The sequence below is a fragment of the Battus philenor genome, unplaced genomic scaffold (assembly GCF_028537555.1).
Source record: "Battus philenor isolate CCGP_79_NKW_IND1 unplaced genomic scaffold, ilBatPhil1.0.hap1 SCAF_8, whole genome shotgun sequence".
NCBI classification, from domain to species: Eukaryota; Metazoa; Arthropoda; class Insecta; order Lepidoptera; family Papilionidae; genus Battus; species Battus philenor.
In genome coordinates, this window is record NW_027181748.1 from 13,296,725 (window position 1) to 13,315,981 (window position 19,257).

General features: G+C 33.6%; 1 protein-coding gene across 1 annotated transcript in view; it reads left to right on the plus strand.

Annotated features, from left to right (window-relative positions):
- Positions 1-19,257, plus strand: part of tok (tolkin) — a 110,783-nt gene that overhangs the window by 84,794 nt on the left and 6,732 nt on the right. The window contains exons 10-16 of the mRNA XM_068774945.1: positions 10,735-10,938; positions 13,447-13,559; positions 14,548-14,696; positions 15,580-15,785; positions 16,510-16,685; positions 18,086-18,214; positions 18,881-19,107. Of these exons, the coding sequence (XP_068631046.1) occupies positions 10,735-10,938; positions 13,447-13,559; positions 14,548-14,696; positions 15,580-15,785; positions 16,510-16,685; positions 18,086-18,214; positions 18,881-19,107 (1,204 nt within the window). The remainder of the gene's footprint in view (positions 1-10,734; positions 10,939-13,446; positions 13,560-14,547; positions 14,697-15,579; positions 15,786-16,509; positions 16,686-18,085; positions 18,215-18,880; positions 19,108-19,257) is intronic.

The following is a 19,257-nucleotide window of genomic DNA, read 5'->3' on the forward strand; positions in this document are numbered from 1 at the left end:
GATATTACATATGTTATGTTCAAATATGTTTATTATGTTTACTTAAAATGATTCTGATATTTTCTAATTGTTTTTCTTTTTGGCCTTTCCAGACAGATTAATATTACGATATATATACGTTCTATAACACGGTTTTACCTTAAATGCTTCGAATCCTGAACTAAATGTTATTATTGCAAAGTGCAAATAGCATTTCGCGCTACTAACTTCAACCATCAACTCCCACATTATTGCACATGCAACATTGATCCCGAGCGCCATGCACCGGAATGGTAGTTTCAAAGATTTATCTGCCTATAAACGTTTGTCCAGTCATTCTAAATAAACGGCCTGAAAATACATTAAATTCCTACAGTTAATAAATAACAGTCTTACTATCTACACTAGTAATTTTTAATCTTTTATATCATATCCCACCGTAGCCTTTTTAAAATTCAACTTTGGAACTTTTAGCAGAACTCATATTGATCGTCAACTTGTTGTCTGTTTATTTTTAATCTATTTTATTTTTAACTTTAAATTTGAAACAGGAAGAAATTCAACCACACATATAACACAGATTTGTATATATACACCTTATCAGATATAGCCTTAATGAAATCATCTCTAAGGATGCTTGTCATTGACATCACTTTTACAATCAAATTGCCCGCCTATGGAGCGTGGGCCTTCGTTGGGAAACACCGATCTATGTTATATCATTTTGACATAAATAAATTTGACCAAAATATTTGTTATCAATACTTCTAAAAGAAACCTACTACATCGGACTTTACATTTTACGGTGTAATCTATTAAGTAACCTCACGTAATTAGTTTTTACATCGTAGTAAACGCAAAGCCTTCGGCTCGGAATTCGCGGCTAGAAATTAGTTTCACTTCGCACTGATACCTACCTATACAGCTTGATAGGGAATAGATGATCAAGTAATATATATTAAACCCTATCTAAAAATCAATGAATTTAAAAATTAATAATTAACGTAATGATTATATACTAAGTAAAGATGTTGTCAAAATTCGAATAATTATGTATTAAAATTAATTATTGTTTACTATCTGTGCCTGCAGACATCGTACTGCCGAAAGCAATTAGTCTGTCGCGTTCAAATAGAAATTATAAATTAATGAAACACATTCCAGACTGATCACTTTATACGTTACGATTTGGAAAGGTGTATAAAAGCTTTTAAGCTTTTTACTGAAAAATGAGCTAATTATTCACAAGTTTCATTCAAAGGTTTTACACTTTTAACTAGTCTACCTGTGTACAATTTTTTTATATAATTGTAATGGAATAGGCGTTTGTCATCCATTTCACCTGATGGAAAGTGTAGATCAGTGATTCCCAAAGTGGTCTAAATCGACTCCAAGGGGTCTATGACAACCTGCTAGGGGTCTACGTCAGCGAAAAAAAATTTGCGGGTTCATGAAATGAAAATGGGAGTCCACGATAGTGGATCTCAATACATACACTGATATTACCTATTTACTTACATCACACCATCTTATAATATCAAAACATTTACATTATTTATAAAAGTACCTATGAAGTAAAAAATTTAGGACTGGACATCATTAGCCGAGGAGATTTAAGATTAAACCTTACAAAATTGACGCCAAATGTTGATAATTTATTATTAAAGCATCAGGTTCATCCTTCTCACTAAAAATATTGACTTATTGCTTATGTTATTTTATTTATAGTTTATTTCATGTTTATTTAATATTACGTATATTTTACATAACAGATACAAAATTTTATTTTGAGTAGTTTTAATTTAAATTCAATTAATAAATGTATAAATTAACATGTGTTTTTACTTTAAGTTTTTAACACTGAACTTTACTACAGTTAGAAATTTACAGGAAATCGATATCATGTAAGTAGGGGGTCTACCCAACACGGAAAAACGTGGCAAGGGGTCTACGACACAAAAAAGTTTGGAGAACTCTGGTGTAGATGAAGACGAAGGTGGTATACGCCCATCCAAAAGAAACCTGTTCACTCTACTCGTAAAGCCTCCACCAGAGTTCAAGTTATCAGGAAAAATAGACCCAGGAAGGTCGTTCCAAATCTTGGAATTTTAAATTAAATACTTTAATAAAATCTTTAAAAAATTTAGTTTCACCGAGGTCTGTATCTAGTTTTGTTCACAAATTATATTTGAAAATAGAATAATTAGATGAAATGGAGCTTGATGTCTGAAATTTCAACTAATTAATAAAACATAAATACTACGACGTTTTGTAAAACAGACTCTGTCAATTAGCACATAATCCTTCAAATTTCAACTGAATAGGCTTGATTCTATTCAAATTTGATATATTATTATATATATCGATGTTATTTTATTAAATGCCTTAATTGAAAACGATGGTAAATTAATGAATACCTACAAATTACTCAATTAAAATTAATTCCAGAGATTAAACTGTACTGTAACATTTTAGAAGAGGGTTGTGTTTGACGCTATTTTAGATTCGTGCCTGTTATAATATTAAACGAATATAAACTAATTTATTGTATAATAACTAAGCATTTAGACTCAATTTTTCTGAACTACACAGCCTTAGTATGGAACGATCAGCCGGTTTTCTTATTCACCGAGAATTAAAACCCAGGTCTCTTCAAGGCCAGTGTGAATAGGTACCTACTGAATCTTCGTGCTTTATCTTACACCATATAGAAGTAAAAAATAAAAAATAAATATCTACAAAAGCCAACTTGAAAATGTACTTTATTTATAATAACATAATATTATTATACCATAATTTAAAATTTTATAAAATAGTGACAGACACATGATAAATACAATAAGTAAAAATAAACTCGTAGCGCCTAGAAATTCGTCTTCAAAAAGATAACAAAGCCTTCAAGAGTCTGGATGTACGCATAAATTACTACTTATTCCATAAGACATCTTAGACATTCGTTTTCTGATTTTAAATACAATATAAAATCAAAAGTATATTATTATATTATTAAATAAACCTTAGTATAGCATTCGTGAGTTTTTGTCGATCGAAATTCTTGGAACTTAGTTTAACTCACTTAAATGATTGATATTATAAAGAACACAAAAAAATACATTAAATTTTATTTGAAAAAATGACTGTTAAGTTTTTGGTCGGCTACTGTCAGATTAGAGTTCCGAGCCGGTGGTAGCTTAATACTTATAATGTTAAAATAACCGACGGATTCAAAATCGTATGTAAATGCCTGCTCGAGTAAAAATATTTTGAATAGAATTCAACTGAATCACGATCGTCATTTTAGCCGTGGGGCATTCACTACTGGATATAGGCCTATTCCAAAGATTTTCCCTTGGACCGATTGAAACCGGAATCAATAAAGCGTCTTTCTAGTATCTTAGTAAGGTTTTTTATGGACCCAGTTATTAGGAATCTCTAGTACTTCCCTACTTGATTTTGGGATAGAGCATTCAATTCTTCAATAATTCTTTTCAAATATTTCTTTACTCTTTTTTTATTCGTCATATGATCCAACTTTCTTTTTCTATCATTCTATAATTCTCCAGCATTCCTCTATATAACCTTAAAAAGGTTGTATGTTCACCTTAAAGACAAATTTCCTACACTGCGCTTGTCGGTTCGTGGTTTCTATGCCAGAACTATAAGACCCCAGCGGGTAAAGTCTTCTTGGTTAACAGTAAATGTTTCTGAAATATATTACACAAATGATCTTAGATTAGATCGATTCAAGCCAATCATTTTCGTTCACTTCAACTCAAGTGTGGCAATTTAAAACAATTAATTGATAAACGTCTATCATATCAACTATATGAAACTGAATGCGTATGATATTTGTGAGGTGAAACAATGAAACGAATTCATCATCAGGTGATTAATGCTACGGTGAGAGCTACGGAGTAGCGCTACGGTTGTAACGCGATGGCTTTAAATAATGGCCTGTCAGTGTTAACGAACGTTTAATTAATTGTTTCAATTCAAGCCAAACTCAAATACGATACAAGGCAGCTCGATATTCTGATACGATATTCAAAATTAAATCATTGAGATACATATTAAAACGGAAACTTTATAAAAAACCTCCATGAAGTGGGTGAAAGGACTGCTACATTATCGTGACTAAAACGTTGTGAGATCTACATTAATATAGCCACATAAAATTATCACAATCTGAGTTCAAGCCTTCTAGCGGAGAAAGGTTTTTAGAATATTCTGGTTTATACTTGCTTCAAGACAAGAGACGTCTTTCGTTGAGTCTATCCACAGTCTACTTTCAAAGTTCGTATTTCTTTCTACGAATGTTCTAGCACAAATATTTACATCATATTCAGGTATTGTAATACAGGATGTTATAAAAAATGGTCATAAGAATAAAGGCCCTAAAAGATAAAATGTCTAGCTCATTTATCAGCTTAAAACTAAACATTTTACACCTTCCAAATTACGCTGTATAAAGCAGTCACTATGAAATGTGTAAAATTATTTATTTTTCTCTTGGAATGCAACAGACTAGTAGCTTATGGTAATGCAATCCGCGGGGGCAGAAATTAAAAAGTAATTAAATTTCATATGTAATTAAATAACACTTTCTCTTACTAAAACATCATTACATTGTTTATTAGTTTTGACACCATTCAATTGTGCATAGAGTGTACCATAGATTTATCGACACCAAATGATTTTTACTTTCATCCCTTTAAAGCATAGATGCACAGACCGCAGCCCGCCAGTCGAATACTGGTGGCCCGCTGACAGCAAAAATAATACTCTCGTACATTCGAAAAATATTGAATTCTATTCCAGAATAAAACCCAAAAAAATTTATTACCTTTACTTCTGGCGGCCGGCCCGCCATCAGTTCATGATTTGCCCGAGTGGCCCCTAGTCTTAATAAGTCTGTGCAACCCTGTTTTAACCTTTAATAGCCTAGAGTTTCAATTTTGATACCAATCTTTTAAACCGAATGTTCACATTACTATTAGAATTTTTATAGGTTGGCTGTACGAATTTTACTGTTGTATAATATTCTTTCCGACGAAATTAAAAAAAAATCTATTTTTTCCTTCATCTAGACCCTCAAGCAAACACAGTAATATTAAAAAAAAATCTCTTTCGTAAATCAGGCTATTAAGGGTTTAATATTAAAGCTTTTACACCTATACCTAATCACTCTGCATATAGATGTTAATATACATGAGTCATCATTTTATAAAAAAATATAAAATTGCGTATAAAATTTAGATTTTTTAACATTTACAAATCACTTTCGAAAACGCATACTCGAAATACCGTGAGCAATTTTGGAAAAGCTTTTTAAACTTCGAATTCCCCGTGTTTGTTAAGCGGCGTGCCGTCAAAGAGACGTGTAACAAACGGGCAAAAAAACACGCGTCAATGTTTACTGACGCGCCGTCTGGCGTTTTTTTACTGAACGTTTAGCTAACTCTTTACAAAATACCTTCAGTGTTTGATTTATCCATTTCTATTCTTTTTTTTATCGATTTATGTCACAAAAGTGATTTATTTACATGATGTTAACAGGGAAGAAAAATATTTCACTCTATACATTTAATTCACAAACTTTTCTCAATTATTTTCATTAACAAAAACTGTATAACGAAAGGTCGATAGGAAGCAATAACGTTTGACTGATTCGCAGATATTTACACACAGATTTTTTAAATTACTGAACATTCAGCTAACTCTTTACAAAATACCTTCAGTGTTTGATTTATCCATTTCTATTCTTTTTTTATCGATTTATGTCACAAAAGTGATTTATTTACATGATGTTAACGGGGAATAAAAATATTACACTTTATACATTTAATTCACTAACTTTTCTTAATTATTTTCATAAACAAAAACTGTATAACAAAAGGTCGATAGGAAGTAATAACTTTTGACTTATTCGCAGACTTTTACACACAGACTTTTTAGATTACTGAACGTTTAGCTTACTCTTTACAAAATACCTTCAGTGTTTGATTTATCAATTTCTATTCTTTTTTTTTCTTTATCGAATTATCTCACAAAAGTGATTTATTTACATGATGTTAACGGGGAATAAAAATATTACACTTTATACATTTAATTCACTAACTTTTCTCAATTATTTTCATTAACAAAAACTGTATAACAAAAGGTCGATAGGAAGCAATAACGTTTGACTGATTCGCAGATATTTACACACAGATTTTTTAGGTTATTTAACGTTTAGCTAACTCTTTACAAAATACCTTCAGTGTTTGATTTATCAATTTCTATTCTTTTTTTTCTTTATCGATTTATGACACAAAAGTGATTTATTTGCATGATGTTCAGGGAAGAAAAATATTTTACTTTACATTTAATTCACTAACTTTTTTAAATCATTTTCATAAACAAAAACTGTATAACAAAAGGTCGATAGGAAGCAATAACTTTTGACTGATTCGCAGCATTAGCACCCGACAAAGCAATAGTGGCGCACCGCCCAATTTAATGAGACCTACGAAACTGACCGACGCTCTTTGTGATGCCTCTACTCGTACAAACGAGTATTTAAGCTGAAAGGTCATTATAAATTTGTGGTTTAGAAACATTGTCCGTAAATATTCACCAGCGGTTCCGTTTGGGATATTTAACTCCAATGTATATTGATCACTTGGTTTACATTCGAATTCTATTTTGAATTGCAACTTGTATCTCCAACATTCTAAGTTCAGTTTTATCTAAGTTACGAAAATTATATATTCATTCCCGATATAAATTATACAGTGTGATTTCATATACAATGCGATTAAAATAAGAATAGGACCGGCCTAGCGCCATGTTGTGACGTCACAACGGGAACTTGGTATAGTGTGCAAAAAATAATGCAATGTTAAAAAATAATACCAGTGGCTAAAGTCACTCGCTCGGTTACCTTCGAAGCAGTTTCCAAATGCTTAATGAAACTTCCAAATACATCTAGCGATATATGAATATTGCCATCTGGCCCTGGTACAATTCTTGCTTGTTTTAACTGGTCTTACAACATGATGATATGAAATCTCTCGTTCATCATCTTGCTTTCCTCATTTTTTTTACTAGACCACAGTTTGCGATTTTATCACGGTTTGTTATATTATCACAGTTTTGAATTAAATTTTCCATTATACTTACAATTTACCATTATTTTTTGTATAATTATTGCTATTTTATTATCTTTTCTTATTTACTATACCATTCTGACGCTTTACGACTTCTTTTGACTCAGTTTCGAATTTTTTTCTTTTCTTTTGCATATTATGTTACTTGAAGAATTTTATGAATATAGGGCGCCATCAGTCGTTGCTCATGAGGGAGGCGATACTGCCTTCTTCAATCCTCTTCCATACCACGACCTCTGAATCAGATCGGATGTTACTTCTTCTCATGGTGCCTTCTAATGTCGGAAGATGAAGCTATGATGTGTTTTCTGCCTTTTTTAATCTTAAAGAGACCTTAAAGGTGGAGACTACAGACTGGTAAACGCAGCGTAAGAGATAAAAATATAGACAAACGACGGAAAATGCATAATGTAGACCGTTTATATTGGTTACATTTTAAATATATAGTAAGGTCTAATTTAGCAGTGAACGTCCTATAGCTTAAATGATGATTACGATACGGATTGGACTACAGAATTAAGAGAATTGGAAAAGTTTAATTTTGAAATGAAAATTAAAAAATTATACATAATTTACGAATAATATAATATTGATCATCTTTCTCTGAAAATAGATTATTTAATCATAATGTTTAATATATGCAATGATAAATCGTAACTTTATTTTAAAGACAACTGCATTGAAAGAGATTGCCTCAAAGCTTTTTAGAATGGCAACATCAACTTCCTGCCTCCATCGTCCTACATCGATCGCAATATCGACAGCACGGAGCATAGAAAGCAATAACTTTGAATTCGCGATATTTGTGGCCAATGGTATACACTTCAATCAATACTTACCCACTGTAATTAGACCCGCTGTGCTGACAAGCATTCTTTGTGACGCATATATCTGTAGAGGCCATGATAAGTTGGTCAGGGAGCTCACCACGTAAATATTCGACGGCCGTTGCGGGCGCAATCGACAAGTGCGGCTGTTTAACTGTAACGCTATTAATCAGACCGCGCCCGCAGTCGAAATTTATGGTTTTCATTCTGATTTTCTTTTTTTAAAATTTAAATTCGTTAAGAATTTTTCAACTAAACATGATTCGCTTAAATTGTGTATTTACTAATGCGTTCATTGCCAAAGGGAACGGTAAGGCGTTATAAAATACTTATATTGTGTATTTAAAAACTTATCTAGTCTACTTAACTGTTTTTTCTTTCGACCTCTACCACAACTACGAAAATCATGATTAGAGAAAGGAAAACAAAGAAAGAGAACTTTCATGATTATCACTATGATAGCGCAGTCTTCCATTTATGTTATTACTTGTCGTTTAGGCTAGCTTATTTAACATCAGCTTAATGATGTTTTCACAGATTATTCTTTAATTTAAATTGAGCTTAAGACACACTGGTTTATCGAGACCTTCTTGCAGTAAATTTGCATTCGCTTTTATCTATAGGACTCTTCTCCGTCCCTAACTAAATGTGAAGGATTGTCTGATTTGAAAGCCAGAAATGTTCGCATTGACAGGTCTAGATCATACAATAGGCTATACAGAGACTTCGAGATTATACCTCTCGTTTCGCATTGGAATATGTTTCCCAAGTAACATTAAGTTTTGTACTTTATAATCAAAAAGTAAAGTGAAATTGTCAGTTAAAACTTCCGAGCATTAGGAAGGCAGGTAGTTTTTTTTTTGCTTAGGTTGGTAGGACTGTCTATTACATTTACTAAGTGTCTGTTTGGTATAAGTTGAAATATCATTTGGCTCAACCAAAACCTAGTCTCGATTGATCTATGTCATTGGTTCTTTGCGGTTTTTTTGCCACAAACTTGATTTATATCGTACCGCCACCACCGAATTCGCCTGATTTGGTTCCATGCGGCTTCTGCTATTCAGCAAACTTAAGTGGCCAATGTGAAGACACAGTTTACACATGATTGAGAAGATACAAACCACTTCGGAAAAGGTCTTGAAGGCTAGACAGAAAAAAAAGACTATTCTACCTGTTTCTAGGACTCGAAAAAAGTTTGCAAAAATGTGTTTTATCGGACGAAGATTACTTTGAAGGGGATGAAATTTATTATTGTGATAAATTTATTATTGGAAGGAAGAAATAAGTGATTTACACTTTATAAATAACTCTAACTTACTTTTTTTACAATATTAAGTATAACACGTGTCAATGTTTTCGAAGTAGCAATAAATACTGTATTAAAGACCTCATATTCTGAAGGAGTCAATATTGTCTCTCATATCTATCTTTCACAGATATATAAAATCATTATACGAATTGATTTCAAAGGAGAAGTTGGAATATTTAATCCTTGTAAAGGCAAAAATAGTCCATGAAAGGGGAGCCTATCCTCTCCACGGTTTTCACTGTCCACTAAAACGAATCTTGGTAGGACATTCACACGAAACAGTCCGGTGTTGAATTAAATAAAATTTCTAAAATTTTAAGAGAGATGAAACGTAGACAAATTCACTTTATATCTATTTGATAAATTATTTAGTGTATATTTCTATAAAAATCTGCGTGAATTGCAAGCATAATATACAAATATTTCAGAAAAATAATATTATTTGTTAGAAGTGAATTCCGATATTTAAAAATACAGAATTAAGCGAAACGATCTAAGCTGTCTATAGACCTTAGGGAGCATTTAACATCAGATCAACCGTATTTCTTTGTCTGTTACTTTTTCTAAAGAAAAGTACACAGACCCCCGAGATTGGGCAATAAATTAACGCTTACCTTTTTCTTTTATAGTATTTATAATATATTTGTGTAATTATAAAATTCTACATATCCGGACAAGATTTTTGTAGATTTTTTAGCCAATTTTATCATTAATTTTAGAATACCTTATACGATAAATATATAATATACAACCATAGAGATAGAGGACTTTCAATGTCAAAGTCCCCGTAGATTTTTAATAGAGCCGTTGAGAAGAGACTTGCATATAGCATCTTCCGGTGAACTTAACAAGGTCGTCTTTCACCTTATGGATGGACATGTTACGTTGTCCTTGCCAATCCGTAGTCTCCACTTCGAAACCTTAAAGCCCCGGCTGTCAATTGTTTATCCAGAAAAATATATGGAACATCGTACCTGTAAGAAATCTTGTTGAGACAATACAAATAAATGGTATGAGTGTAGTAAGCCTTATGTTCTATCAAGCAAATGTATATTTTTTTCAGCCGATGGACGCCCACTGCATGGTATAGGCTTCCACCTAAGATGGTAACGACAACCTTACCTATAGCTTCAGTCTACCTAGTGTGGGTCTACCTATGCCGCATCTACTGGCTAGTGGTTGTGGCCATCGTTTTCAGAAGTGATGTACCCCGCGTACTGCCACTTTAGAAGAGCAATTCTTCGAGCTACGTCGGTGATGATTCTACGAATCTCCTCATTTCTCCGAAACTCTGAGCATAACCCTCTATTGTTCTCTGGGTGACCTTGAGCCACCTTGAGGGACCACGTCTTTGATTCACATGTCGTGACCAGCAAGGACATATTGGTCAAAGACCTTCGTCTTAAAACAGTGTGTAAAAGTGTAAACCAATTGAAAAAGATTCTTTATAATAAAACATTTTTATTTTCAGAAATCGACATACATAAGTCGGACGGATGCCGCTCAGAGTGGGTGGAGGTACGCGACGGGTATATGCCGAACGCGCCCGTACTTGGACGCATCTGCGGATCTGGAAAAGGTCCCATGATGCGATCAACTGGCTCCAGACTGACGGTGGTTTACCAGCCCGGCGTACGACCAAAGCCACACCGCGGATTCCGTGCTCATTATGAGGGTACGCTAAATTTTCACTTAACACTTATTCATTACAACGTATCCAATAGCGCACCATAAAACATATTACAATATTACTACAGTAGTGTTTCATGGTACATGATCTTTATATCAAGTTTTTTGGTTTAGATTGACGTCAAATGTTTGACAAGGAAAGGTATTTTAATTTAGTCTGTGGTTTTAGTGGTAAAAGATAGGATATATTAAAGTAACAAAAGGGTAAAGTAAAGGGAGGACCCCAAATTAATTAATATTTGAAAAATTATTGAAACAAAACTATTATATATTTTAAAGATTGTTTATTTACAAGGGTACTTAAGGGTATATCTTTTTTAAAAATTATTTTATCTAAATGACAACTATATTTAGATTTTTGCACTCGTGACAATGAAACCGCAAGATAGCCGACATGTCTTCGTTGATTTTTAAACGGTTTTATTTAGTTCGACCCGTACGGAATTTGTTTATTAATTTGGGTCAAAATTAGAAATTGAAATTTAAGTACCTTCCCGTTGTCAGATTGATCTGAAATTTGGTACACACATTTAATTTATTTATTTGGCCGCCGACACAAAATGGCGGATTACATATTTTTCCTTAACCCCCTAAATATGGGTATCAAATGAAAGGGCTACACTAGTAAAACTCGATGATTATGTCAAAATTTAAAATTCAAGATGGACGCCGTTCCAATATGGCGGACTAGACACATATTTTTCCACAACCACCACAATATGGGTATCAAAAAACCGTTTAACTTAAAAGTTTTTTTAAATGTATTTATTTTTTCAGTCGACGTAGCGTATTGAGTTTATACATATATACATGACTCTTTGAATTACCCCATAAAAATAAATCTGCTGGGAAAAGACCTGGTCTCTGGGTAACCATAGGACATAGCTTTGAAAAAAAATAATTATAATACTGCCTACCTTCATTTTTTAGGTTGATTAAAGACATAAATCAGTTTTTTTCAGTAATTACATTATACAAGATCATGTTTTTCCCGAAATTCCTCCGCTTACGGGGGAATAACTTTTGATAATTGGATTTTTGTTGATGGATAGGCGGGTTCGCAGTGTATTGAATTATTGAAACGTTATTGAATTTCGATCAAAGTACGCCGGAACGATTTATTTAATTATTGCGAGATAATTTTAGGTAACCATGAGATATACTTCCTCAACTCTCATATTTTATTATTTGTAGCCGCTGTCGGTTGTATTTAAAGAGTAAAACTTCGTGAAACGACATTTTGCATTATTTTCTACATAAAGGAAAAAAGAAAGCAAAGCAATATTAAATTTTATTCTCAGATTACTGATGTATTTTTTCAGTTGCATATTGTACCGGTTAATTTGTTATATGTGTAAAAACTTTAAAAGAATGAATATATAGATCATTTCCTGTCAATTGATATATGGTACACTCTATTAAAATATCAATAATCTAAAGAAGAATAAAACGAATAAACGAATAAGACTGTTAAGAGAAGATAACCTATGTGGTCAGCTTAAAATGTAGGCCTAGTCGACTATCATTCAATGGTATCACTCCGGCTCTACTTCTATGGGGAGAGAGATTGAGTCGCAAAGGGAGAAGTATCGATAAAGAGATGCGCCACTCTCTCTAGCCTTTTAAATGAGGTGTACCGATTAATCAAATAAATCATCTCAGTGACTTAATATTGATTATTATTCGATTACTAAACACAGATTGCGCAATGTTTAAGATTTTGTCTACGTCTTAACAGAGAGAATATTAACAATATATTACTATTGTAAGCTATGTGTTTGGAATCCTTGTAAGGATTATTCTGATTTAGATAGATGTACTAGTGTTTAATGCCTTGGTCCCTAAAATGATACAGTTGGACTTTCAGAGGTCTACGAGAAGCTCGACAGTGGTGTACGTTGTAGTGACAATAAAACGGAGGTTGTCAAATTGTAAGGGCGGTCCCCGAAAATGTATCTGCCTCCGATTGTGAAAAACTATTGGCTTGATTTCATGTATCATTGTAGGCAGATAATAAGTTACGAAGCATTAGCTATTACTTTTAAAAAAAATTATATGGAATCACTTTTTTTTACTTTAAGTGACCAAGTTTATTTTTATAATATCTGTCGCCAACCTACCTGCTAATCGTTGCAATAAATGTATATATACCCCTCTTCCCATAGATATCTTTGGGGGATCTATGCCTTGCCGTCCCATAGTGTCTATGGATTCAAACGACAACTTTCATTACATCCTCTCAGCGCACAGTCTGTTAATTAATAAACTAATCAAATCTTATTGGCTCATTATTCCAAAACTTCTTATTAGTAGTTTAAACTCTGCCATAAATCTCAATAGTTAAGTCCAAACATCACGATTCGAAGTTCTAGGAATATGGTAGAAACATTACTGCAGTTGATCTAAATTTTCAAAATGATCTATGAGAAAAAAAAGTTTTGGAACCTCTGATTTAAACCAATATCTAACGTTGCTATATATTTTTACTTAACAGCGGTCTGTGGTGGTGATATAGAAGTAGACAATAGTGGACATTTGGAATCGCCGAACTATCCAGACGATTACCAACCGAACAAACTGTGCATATGGAGGCTATCGGTGCCACAGGTAAATAATTAAACAAACCTTTTCACGATTTTAATTTTCAATGACAACAATTTGAAAAACGCATTTGATGATTCTTTGCACGCAAAGTCGGACTCGAATACTTCGGTAAGAAAATAAATAATTCAACAAACTAACATATATTTACTTATTTCATCAAATATATCCTAACATTGTCAAACCAGTAATCATATCGTTTATTAATTTAAAATAACATTTTTTGTCTAAGTTCATCTAATTAACTCATATTTGCTGACTTCAACGTGATAACATATCTTTCTTAAGTTTAACATATCTTTCTTTACTTCAACAATCTATCGAGTATTTCTTTATTTCATTAAACTAACTTCTATTTAACATTGTCGAAGTACCATATCTTTTGCTAACTTAAAATAATACATTTTGTCTAAGTTATTAACACATCTTTGCTGACTTCAACGTGTTCTTGCTTAATTTTAATATATCTTTCCTGACTTCATCAAAGTAACTTAATTTGTCCGAAATATCATATCTTTCCTAATTTCATTAAATCGCTATAACTTTTCTTCTAATGAAATCTCTTTTCGTACTTCATACAAATATGGCTTTTTTCTAAATTCATCAAGCATTGTAACTTAAGTAAACATTCGTTAAATCCATTTATTAATCATGTTTTAAATCATTATACTTAATTTCAGCTTAAAAATCATTTATACAATGTTATTAAGATCTATACTGCTTGAAGTTTCTAAAATGCTCTTTAAAAGTCGTGTATTGATACCCCTTTCGCACGTTTTAATGCACATTTATTTCACATAGGGTTTACTGCATCAAACATCTGAAGTAGTTATTTAGTTAACGTAACATTTCGCTTATCACTTAAGGTTTGGGTTACCTGTATCAGCTTGATAACGTTGTTAAACAAGTTTGAACCACCATTCACCTTTATTTATTATTTCTTTTTGATTAGTTTATAAATTATCCATCACCTGATTTATATTTTATTCACCAGGACTATCAAGTCGCGTTGCGGTTCCATTCGTTCGAGGTTGAGAACCACGACACTTGCAATTACGACAAAGTAAAAGTGCGAGACGGTGACTCGATGGATAGTCCGCTTATTGGCATGTTCTGCGGACATAAAATACCTCCTGACATCAGGTAATTTCATCAAATATTTTCCTTTAAATCATATTTAGGTTCGGTCCTTTCGGGCAACCTTGAATTTGAAACATCGTCATCATTATTTAGCTATTGGACTTCAACTATTGGACACAGGCCACTAATATAGATGTTCAAAAAGACCGGTTGGAAACTGCATCCGACAACTACTAAGTACCTTTATCTATCCACCTTGTAAACCTTCTATGCTACACTTGCCGGTGCGTGATTTTTACACTTAAACCCCGAATTGGAATGCTAAACGTACGCGCACTATACGTAGTGACAACCCTAAACCAGGTCTCAGGGACCTTGGCACGTGGTTAAATAAAGTGCCGCCCAGGTTACCTAAAATCTCAACGGGAAACCAAGGCTTTTTCTACTATTCCATTCAACCATAGCAGCTATCGCCAAAGCAATCCAACAGTTCGCTTTGGAGGAAAATCCAAGTAACGGCACGAGCTTGGTTAGTTACGAAATAATGAGGTTTAGTGTAAGCTTCCACAGCTCTCTGTAAGTGTAAACTGTCCCTCTGTAGCAAACAATGGAATTCTATTATAAGAAAATCACGGGTAAAACTAACTGTTTAGCAGACACGCTGCAGAGATTTGGGCATTAGTTTGGACACATTTTAATAATTTTCAACAAGAACCTTAAATAACTGCTTTGTCACCTCAATCTGGGTGAATCCTTAATCTATCATTTTATAAACCTCTAGAGAATACGTGTCTCCTTCAATGAATGTCTTACGGTTGAAACGGTAGGCTTTAATCCTCTAAAAGCTTCTTCTTCTTGTTATCTTGTCTTTGCGTGAAGTTTTTCCAACAAGTTTATAACACTTGTTATTTATAACAAAAGGTTGAATAATACCCAATAATTTCAGATCGACGTCCAACAAATTGCTGGTCATCTTCGAATCAGACAGCTCCGTGCAAAAGGCCGGTTTCTCCGCGACCTTCATGAAGGAGTTCGACGAATGCGCGTCGATCGACCACGGCTGCAGTCACTCTTGTGTCAATACGCTCGGCGGGTACGAATGCGCGTGCGACATCGGCTACGAACTGCATTCCGACGGCAAGAAGTGCGAAAGTTAGTATCACAGAATTCTTAGGCTTTATTTTGACCTTGTGATATTCCTACTGTTAAAGTTTAACTAATCAGATTTTAAGGACTCTTCATCCTACAATAGAACATGAAAAAAAATCGCAAGAAATAGACAAAAAAATCAAAGCAAAATCTGATTTATTCCAGAAAACCATTAGATGTTCTTTGGTATAAAGGGAAAATAATATACATATTATAAACATATAATATAATATATAAATAATTTCAGTGATAAAGAGAAGCATATATCATCGAAGTCACTCAAAATTATGCTATTTCTATGTCCATAAGTCTTGAAAATATCCCTGCATATACCAGAATCGAATTTGGATCATGTAAAACTTTATCTTACGTATTAAATATTTATTTTATTGACATAATAATTTATTTGTGTTACATTACAATTTGGAACAATCAAGCCATATGACAAATTCCGGAAAAGCCCAAATTGATTGAATTTAGAATCAAAATGAGCTCCACTACTGTTTGTACTAAGATTTAATTATGTGCGCATAGCTTTCACGAAGGAATGAACTCCTTTAAGAATATTGTACAGCAGAATGTGAAGAATAAAGAATTGTAATAAAGACTAATAAATGTTTTAATTTATAATGTGCTGAAGATTCTTAAAATAAATTAATATATTTTTTTTAATTATTATAAATTTTCGCAATTAAGGTATTTTTGAAAGTACCGTCCATGATTGCAGACGCATGTGGTGGGGTACTATATGCACCCAACGGCACAATCACGTCACCTTCGTTCCCGGACCTGTACCCACCGTCCAAGAACTGCCTTTGGGAGATCGTGGCGCCGCCACAGCATCGCATCACTCTTAACTTCACGCATTTTGACCTCGAAGGAACAAACAACATGTACCACCAGGTCAGTTGCTACAAATTGATTGTTATTTCCATTTTATTCGTAGAACTTTTTCATAGCTTCGTTTTTGGAGGCTCCCGCTCCCTCTGTTTTGTGTAAGACAGGGATGTTACATGTTAAATATAAATACCTGAAAATCATTTTTTCAGGCAAATATTTCTTATTTACATTTCTCTTCTTTCTTCCCTCACAATATCTCTCATGTTTTTTATTACCTTTTATCTTTCAAAGTATGACAAAGTTATTATGTTTTTTTTTTGTTTTGACTTTAGTATCTCAATTTTTATTATATACAATGACAAAGTAATTATTTATTTTTATTATTTCTTTTTATATAATCATATATATTTTTGCATTCATGTGGTCTTAACCGACCCTTTAATAGGTCTTATTATTTTGATATAATTTCTTTCAACTACCTCTCTTATTGTAGTTCTGCAGTACTCATAGAGTAGGTTGGAAGTTGAATGACCAGTTCGAAGCGACCTATATCCAGTGTCTTTCCAAAACCTTAAATAGGTCGTTTATCCAAATTGTGGGTAGACGTTCTATGCTGCGCTTGTCGTTTTGTGGTCTCCTCTTCAGAACCTTCAGGTTCCAGCGACCAACTGCTCTATGCACAATGTAACTTGTCCCCTTTCACATTGTTACACCAATCAATTTGATAGTAACTAAACAATTTTGTTCAATTAGTCGCTTTGTACAAAGTTTTTAAATCATTTACCGCTATTTGTTAATTTTATTATTTAATAATACTGGAAACATTATGTAACTACGCAAATCTATACGCGTACGTAGACCTAAAACACGGTCTATAAAGATAGATAGAAAATATTGGGTATTAAGCAGTGGTAGTCCAGTGATAAAGCACTGAGACTTGTGATCTTAGGTCGCGGGATTATAGCTACTGCTCACGAACAAGTTTCTGGTAACTAGTGATGGGCAGCAGCGTCCACTGCGTGCCATAACACCATACTATGGTCGCCAATCTGCCTACCAAGCGTAATGATTATGGTAAATCCCCACATAGATATCTTTGAGGCAAGCCTGTGCCTTACAGTGAGTACTCATGCAGATAAGTTGTTTAAACACAATATATGATCAATTATGCAAATAAAACATAATAATACATTTTTATTTTTCTTAAACCAACTGGAAAAATGTCAATGAACATATATTAACATGTTTCTACATCATTTCACCGACCTCACTCCATGGAAGAAAGGTACGGCCGTTGCAAAACATAGCCAAGTTACTCTTGACTTCATTTTATAATGATCAGGCCTCAATGACATAGTAGAAACCAGTGAAACGTGTGTTGCCATTTAGATATTATTTAGCTAGTTAGTTAGCTTACTAAGTTATCGATTAAAATAATCTAAAATTTATTTCTTTTGGGCCAGGAGTGTGAGTATGATAGCGTGACCGTTCACTCGCGTCTCGGTGACGACGTCCTGCGCCGCCATGGAGCCTTCTGCGGCTCCGCCTTGCCACCACCTGTGACCTCTGACGGCTCTGTACTGCGCGTGCAAGTATGATCACTGTTTACCTATAGGCATATCTTAAAATAATTTAAGCTCTGAACACTTAAATAACAAAGTACAGGAACACTCTTGAAAGTGAAAGCAAGGGTCATTACTTGATTTGTTTTACCGGTTTTGGACTTAGAACATTTAATCACTTAGGTTGATGCAACATGATGTACTACAGGACCCTAAAAGTATACTTTCCCTTGGGTAGTAAATTTATTTGTATTACCATGTTAGGAGTTTGCCGAGTTAGATCACACGGGTAGGCTTTATATAGACTACTGTACATAGGTGCCCTGAAAGCGTACCTCAGTTTGACTTATCGGAGAGTCATAGCGATACTTAAATAGTGATTTATTTGTAGTGTTTCGTAAGAATGCACCATATTACTGGCCACTACGACCCATTTAAATTCGGGCACCATTAATGAGATAGTAGCTGAAAATTCTTTCGAGTCATAGGTCAAAATTGTAAACAGTACTCGATTGTTAATAGTCTCTGTAAATTTGTAAATACACTATCAAGATAAGTAATATTATTAATTTTCTACGCCATCAAGAAAATATAGATACGATCACGTATGGTCGCTCAACGCTATACACCGACACACATATAACGCTTATATATATACATATATATATATATATATATATATATATGTATTGTTAGTTTACATCGGACACGTCTGTACATCACTCCGGCTTCGCTGCCACGTACTATATGGACGTTGACGAATGCGCGGAGAACAACGGCGGATGCCAGCACGAATGCCGTAACACATTGGGAGGATTTGAATGCGCCTGTCACAGCGGCTTCGCGCTTCACCACAACAAGCGTGACTGCAAGGAAGGCGGTTGCAAATACGACATCACTCTTCCACACGGCACCATATTCAGGTAAGAATTAACAAATTAAAACAGACGGTAAGGTAAAAAAGGTTGATGATACCGCTTTCGAATAAAACGTATTAAAATCTAAAAAGCGCATAAGATAAGTAATAAGGAACCTCTTTCTTAAGCCGTAGTGATATTTTTGAATCGCCGTCG